The 6,795-nt window shown below is 44.2% G+C and overlaps 1 protein-coding gene across 1 annotated transcript; it reads left to right on the forward strand.

Annotated features, from left to right (window-relative positions):
* The first annotated feature begins 1,658 nt into the window (after positions 1–1,658).
* LOC147637842 (uncharacterized) lies at positions 1,659–6,570 on the forward strand. Its single transcript, XM_086799682.1, has 2 exons — positions 1,659–1,974; positions 2,091–6,570. The coding sequence occupies exons 1-2, from the start codon at positions 1,892–1,894 to the stop codon at positions 6,403–6,405; spliced, it is 4,398 nt and encodes a 1,465-aa protein (XP_086655808.1). The 5' UTR covers positions 1,659–1,891; the 3' UTR covers positions 6,406–6,570.
* Positions 6,571–6,795: the final 225 nt, after the last annotated feature.

Consider the following 6,795-nt stretch of genomic DNA (forward strand, 5'->3'; position numbering starts at 1 on the left):
CGACGATTAGTTCGTCTCGCAAAGGCACAAGGAATCACACCGTTCACTTGGACAAATCCAACATACAAGTCTCACATTTATGATATTGTGGCACACAAGTATGCCCACCCACGAGATGCATTTACTCACTCACACTGTTCTTTTAGCACAAGAGACAAAGAATCACACTCTCAAGATATAGATAGCTTAGCATACATAAGATTGCTCAACACAATGAGTATTTGGCTACAAACACATAAGCATGAGACTCATACACATGGGAGGTCTTTATATAGTGAACTCCTTTTATTAATTATGCTTCTTAATTATTACAATGTGTACAGAAGATAAAAGCTTACACTTTAATGTCTTCAAGTTGGCTATGCGTGTGTCAAGCCAGTTCATGGGACACCGGCAACTTGTTTGCCTCTGGGACTCCAAGATAGGCACCTCCTACTCCTTCAAGAGAGTCCTTCAAGAGAGAGTACTAATCACGGCTCCGTCATTTGAGATCGTAGCACAGTTTTGGTGATGTTACCTTGGTGACACCCTACGTTTTGTCGACTATTTTTGTAAGGCCCATCCCATCACATTGCCTTGCCATCTAGGAGTCAAGATTCACGAGGCAATATATTGTTATGCGCCGGCACACCCTATGAGCACTGCACCCCTCGAATAGAAATCCCAGGCCAAACCTTGCTCAGCACTCGAGAGGGGCTTTCGGCGGTCAACCGCGCACTCTATCTACACGGCCTGCTGTGTCTGCGTGAGCATCAGTGAGGGGGACATGAGCACCTTCAGCGCGTTCACGTCGATTGTACGACGCTTGGTCTCCCTCTATCCCGTGTGTTGGCCATTAGCCCCATGCGTCCCAACCATCACACCTCTTCATATCTCATGCCCATGACCTCTCTAGGCTATGGAACCCAACTGTCCGCCTAGACTATGATCTTGTGACTTACACATGGGCTCACACACCCTTGGGGTGAAGGTCTCCCTAGACCTTCAAGCCAATGCGGCACCTCGGTCAGTCGAGCCGTCATGAGACGAGATAGAGACCAGACATTCCATCGCCTGTCTACGTGCAAGGTGGGACTCGGGAAGTCTTTGTCTCACGACCTTGTTAGATGAGCGTCCTCATCACACCCCCCCAGGACTAAGTGCCATAGGGTCTTAAAGACCCTTGTCAGATGATATCAATGGATGGCATTGATCAAAAACCACGACGTCTTTTTTGGGTCATCGGCTAAAGTAAACTAGGGTCAGTAAACTAGGACCAATAAACTAGGTTACTAAGCGATCATAGTTTACTTCCTAGTTTACTAAGTGATCCTAGTTTACTTTCTAGTTTACTAAGTGGACATAGTTTACTTCCTAGTTTAGATCATGGAATGAGGGTGAATTTGGGTTTGGGACTTAGAAAAATTTGGAGCAAAATGTTATGTGCAAAAGAGGATTTAAACTCACAACCTCGGGTCACCATTTGAAACATCTTACCACTACACTATACCTTCAAGTAACAAAACCATGTGGTTTCAAACCATTATATTCTATGTTTTTCACCCCTAGTTTACTGGGACCCTAGTTTACTTTATCTGACGGTCCAAAAAAGACGTTGCGATTTGGATCGATACCATCCGTTGATATCATAGTCGTGAGGCACACCCCCCCGCCCCTTTCTTCATCACACACATATGTATATACACACACATATATGATAGCCGATGTGGCCGCCGCAGGATGTGGAAAGGTGCCACAGTAATAATGATGCCAGAGTATCTACCCTGTTCAAGCCCTTCGGGCTATGGCGGCAACAGTCTTCGCATTTTAGTATACCGCCTAATTTCATCTTTAATTCGGCCGTTCCCGCCCTCCTTCTCTTGGCCTTTGAAGCTTTGCGTGAAGCTGAGGCATGACTTGTGCGATTAGTTGTGGATTAATTTTTGCTGGACTTCCTCCGAGCGGGCGGCGGTTTGAGCCTTTTGAATTGTGCAGGTAAACATTTGTGTGTACACTGTGTGCGAGAGAGAGAGAGAGAGAGAGAGAGAGAGAGAGAGACGTTTGCCTTCTGCAGAGGATTTAAAAAATTAGGGTTTCACCCTTTTCCGTAGGCCGTCTATGGACGAACAAAACTTTCCTGTTAACAAGGACGTTTCGCTACTCGCGCCTCTTTGCCCTATTCTGGAGCTTCAGGCAGGGAGCAGCAAGACAGCTTTTCAAGGTGCGGAAGATCCCGCTATCCAAGAAGAGGCCTCAGCCTTGGATTCAGATGAACAAAGACAGATGGAAATAATTTCTGAGAGTGTTCGCTTGGATCACAGTCTTGTACACATAAATGGTATGCAAAACCCAAGGGGTGCAGATATTGTGTCTCAGTCTGTCAATTTAGTTATGGAAGAAGGCTGCCAAGGGGAAGCTTCACTTGAAATGCTGTCTGTGGCTGTTGAAAGCCTTGAAAACATGCAGAGATTGAGTCAGGAAGGATCAGCTGTTGCTTTCAAAGATGAGGAGGCAATAGGTGCCGAAGATGAACATGTGGAAGATGATTCCAAGGATGCTCAAATGATTGCTGAACAATGTGCAACATCACCAGACTATGTTTCTGAAGGTCCAGTGGATTCTTTAGCCAACAACTCACTCGTTCAAAACCCTCATGCCAGAAATCTGGGCATTGACAGTACTCAAATGCCAGGGGAGGACTTGACTGCATTTGGGGAGGACTTCCAGAACAAGACACATTTCTTAAATATGCTATGCGAACTTGCAACCATCCAGCAACAAGAACAAGAAATATCAGTCAAGCACACTAATCATGTTGCAGCACCTGTAAACAGCTTTGATACGGGTATATTGGAAGATGGTGAACCCAGAAGACTCAGCTTTGTGGATTTACTGAGAAAACAAATGGTGCATGCAGCAGCTGTAAGCCCATTGACTAATTTAACAGCTGATGCAGAGAGATTTTATAAAGAATTTATAAGGCAAAACCAGGACATTCTTGGTAGTAGTTCCTGCAAAGAATTCAGATTCCCTAGGAAGTTGCAAAATGATGCGATCAGCATTGTCTTGGAAGCTGAACAAAGTTCATCACATAAAGGTCAGGAGGCTGCTGAGTCGAATGCATCCAATTTAAAGGATCAAGACAAACACACTGATGACCATAGAAGAGGAAAGGCTGTAAATGAATTGGGCAATGATGTATTGAAGGCTGGAAAAGGCGCTGGAGGTAAAGTTCAGGAGGATGTGGCCATAAAGGAAGGGGCTAATTTTGGTGTAGGTGACCTGGTGTGGGCTAAAGTGAAGTCTCATCCCTGGTGGCCAGGCCAGATTTTTGATGCAGCGGATGCTTCGGTGGCTGCCAAAAAGGTTTGGAGATCTGGCAGAATCTTGGTAGCCTTTTTTGGCGATGGTACTTTTGGCTGGCTGCAGCAATCTCAGCTCATAGCGTTCAGGCCAAATTTTGGAGAGAAAGTAAAGCAGACAACTATGAAAAGCTTTTGCAGAGCAGTTGCAGAAGCATTAGATGAGGTTTGCAGGCGCACTGAGTTAGGTCTAAGTTGTCCACACTATAAGGGCGTTTTGCATAGCAAGGACACGTTCCCAGATGCAAATACAGGCATGCAGAAGGGGGTGAGGATCAAATGTCATCGAGATATCGCAATAAGTAGAGAGATGTTTAAGCCCGAGAGGGTGCTCGAGTTTGTGAAGACTGCAGCATGCTCTCCTTTTCACTTCCAGAACTTTAGCCTAGAAATTTCAGAATTGTGTGGACATGCCTATGGTCTTCACACATTCATATGTACTCCCAAAAAGCCCAATTCTGATTACCCTTTGCGAAACATGAGTAAGGTTCATAGAAGAGGAACACCTGCACAGAGTTGTAAACTAAAGAGGAGGTTTTCTTCAATCGAGACTGATGGTGAGTCCTTCACAAAAGAAGGCAAAGAAGCAAAGAAGTCTCATTTGGGTAAAGATTTGATGGTTCAAAAGCACCCCCCTGAAGGTAGATGTCAGTCTCCGAGGTTCAGAAGTATGGAAAACCTTCTATGGACAGAAGATGATGACACAAAGGCAACAGAAAGCGAGGTCAGAATTCATGAGGAAGTTAGAGGGGGCACTTGGTTAGCCAAAGGCAAACGCTTACATGTCTCAAATGACAACAAAGGGAGGAAGAGGGCCAAAAGATGGCATGCGTTGGGTTCGAGAGGAGATCTGACGAATTCAGGACCGATAACAGGAACAGATGACTCAAGGAGTCCAGATGATGGTCCAGAAACATTGTTTGCAATGGCAGGTTATCGCTCCAAATTTTTGAAGAAAAATAGAAAGGGAGACGCAGCTAAGAATGTCACAAATGCCGGGTCTGTCTCCAGTAAGAAGGTTGACAAGAAAGCAGTTGAGGAAGGGCAGAAAGTGAAATCTAGCAAGCCTTTCTCTAAATTGAGAAAAACTGGTGAGGAAAGCTTGAAAGGACATTCTCAAGACAGTGGCAACTCACATTTGAGTACACCTGCAGTACCCCACCATGATCTTAGTGTGTCAACAGACAATAAGGAATCGGATGTTGCAGGGGAAATTGTGAAAGATATGAAAAAGCTGCTAAATTCTAAGGAGCCAGTTTTATTGCTACACTCTATGAATGAGCAGGAGAAAGTATCAAAGGGAGAGAAGCAAACAAAGTGTTTGCATCCTCAGCAGGGTGATAGTCTGAGTAACTTTATCAAAGACAGAAAAACAAGGGAGGACACAGTTGAGGGGGAAAGACAACCAACTGGTGTGCGTAAGCAAGAGGGGGTAGATGTGAAAAAGCCTGCCAAAATTGTAAAGTTGGGTGATAGCATGAAGCATGTTGCAGGTGAACTTGCAGGTACCCCCTTCAGTATGAAGTCAGCAGGTGACTTATCGGTGAAGAAATTTGTTTCTGTTGTCAGCATGAATTCTAGAATTAAAAAAGAAGCAAAAAGCCAGGTTTTGGACATTATATCACCAGCTTCTAGCAAATCATTTGATGAGAGGTTTGACCACTCATTTGTGCAACTTCTTCAGGGTTTACAGGTTCTTGCAAGGGATCCTCTGAGCAATGCAAGTATGAAAAGTTCTCTGCATGGAGTAAAAGCTGCTGTTTTGAAATTTCGGAGCATGGTATTTTTGAAGAGTTCAGGCTACGGTACTGCAGAAGTTGGGAAGACAGTTTCACACTTTGAAAATGGCAATTTTGTTGGTGACACAAAAGCATCCGATAAGGCGCAGTTTGGCACTCAGAATATGGCAGCTAGAAGACAGAGACCTCGTGTGCAAGATTCTGCCAGTGTCACAAAAGCAGCCATGAAGACACAGCCTCAATCCCAGAATTTGGCACCTGGAAGTCAGAGACCTGCTTTGCGAGATTCTATTAGTGACACAAAAACAGCAGCTGAAAAGCCACAATCTCGTGCCCAGAATGTGACACCTAGAAGTAAGAGATCTGGTGTGCAAGATTCTTTTACTGACACCAAAGAAGCAGCAGTCAAGGCACAATCTTGCCTTCAAAGTGTGGCACTTGGAAGCCAAAGACCTGGTGTGCAAGAGCTTGCTGAAGTGGCTCGGAACAAAAAATCAGAAGTTGTACAAGAGAGTGCAGCAAAAATGTCAGTAAAGACTGAAGTAACTAGGGGTTCTCAGGGGCAACATTCTCCTAAAGATAAAATGAGCAAAGAGAAGGTTGCTGATTTGAGGCACCATGGAAAGAATATAAAGCATCATCATTCTAGAAGGGAAACTTCTTTTGTCCCAGATATGAAGAGCTTGATTCAGGTGTCTGATGCAAAGGTTCCTGAAACTCCGCTTGGCCTTCTCATGCAATTTCCACAAGATTTTGTACTGCCCTCTGAAACTCAGCTCAAAGAAGCTTTCAGTCAGTTTGGAGCCCTAGTAACTGCAGGAATTAGAGTGTACAGGAATGCTCCTTCAGCTCAGGTTGTTTTCAAGCATGGCCGTGATGCTCAAGCTGCTTTGAAACATGCAAGGAAAAATGGAATTTTTGGGCAAACAGATGTGTCGTACAGGCTTCGACACTTCTCTCGGTGTCTGAGAACTGACACCAAGCATGATACACCGGCCTCTTCAAAAAGAAACCCTTCAGAGAGGGCTCATTGGAGCAAGTCCTCATTGACTGAGAATCTCGAAGGACAACATTATGTAAGAAACTCATCAAGTAGGACCCAGCCAGGGGGCACAGGCATACCGGAAGATTCTCTTGTGCCACACCAAGAGGTCTTTCAAAGTCCTAGCAATCACAACATGGCCCTCGATGCTGATTTTCTTAATCCGCCTTCAGTTTCTAGTGTAAATGTACCATCTGGGGACATAGAGGATCAAATGATGAAACTTCTTCAACAAGTGAGTGTCATTGTTAGCTTGTCTTCTTTGACCCCAAAACCTACTTGACGTGGATATGAGAAAGTTGTGTCAGATGTTGGAATTGTTTTTCTTCACCTGCATAAGTAATTCTTGTTCCTTTTGCCATGTAAAATGTAACAGGGCCTGTAGAATATGTTTTGCACTGTTATCTGCCCTCATTTTTGTATATTTTTTTATTCATTTTGGATCCTGCCATTATGTGTGTTTCATCATAGAACAAACTTCTGATGTACTAGTCTAATGTCTATGACATTCAATATATGCAGAAGTGTGATGGACTTGCATGGGTTGCTGATTGAAATTCTTAAGTGGCTGTTTTTTCTCCATTGTTGAGGAAGAAAGAAAACTAGTGAACAACTACTTGGCCATCATGTATTTGAAATCTCAGGGCTTGGCTAATTATACTCGTTGGGTTAT

The sequence above is a fragment of the Cibotium barometz genome, chromosome 6 (assembly GCF_041138505.1).
Source record: "Cibotium barometz isolate CiBa-2024 chromosome 6, ASM4113850v1, whole genome shotgun sequence".
NCBI lineage: Eukaryota > Viridiplantae > Streptophyta > Polypodiopsida > Cyatheales > Cibotiaceae > Cibotium > Cibotium barometz.

Excerpts from the sequence above, each read along its gene's own strand:
- LOC147637842 (XM_086799682.1), top strand. The coding sequence starts at position 1,892 with ATGACTTGTGCGATTAGTTGTGGATTAATTTTTGCTGGACTTCCTCCG. Across the intron at positions 1,975-2,090 it reads GAGCCTTTTGAATTGTGCAG|GCCGTCTATGGACGAACAAA; the intron begins GTAAACATTTGT and ends CCTTTTCCGTAG.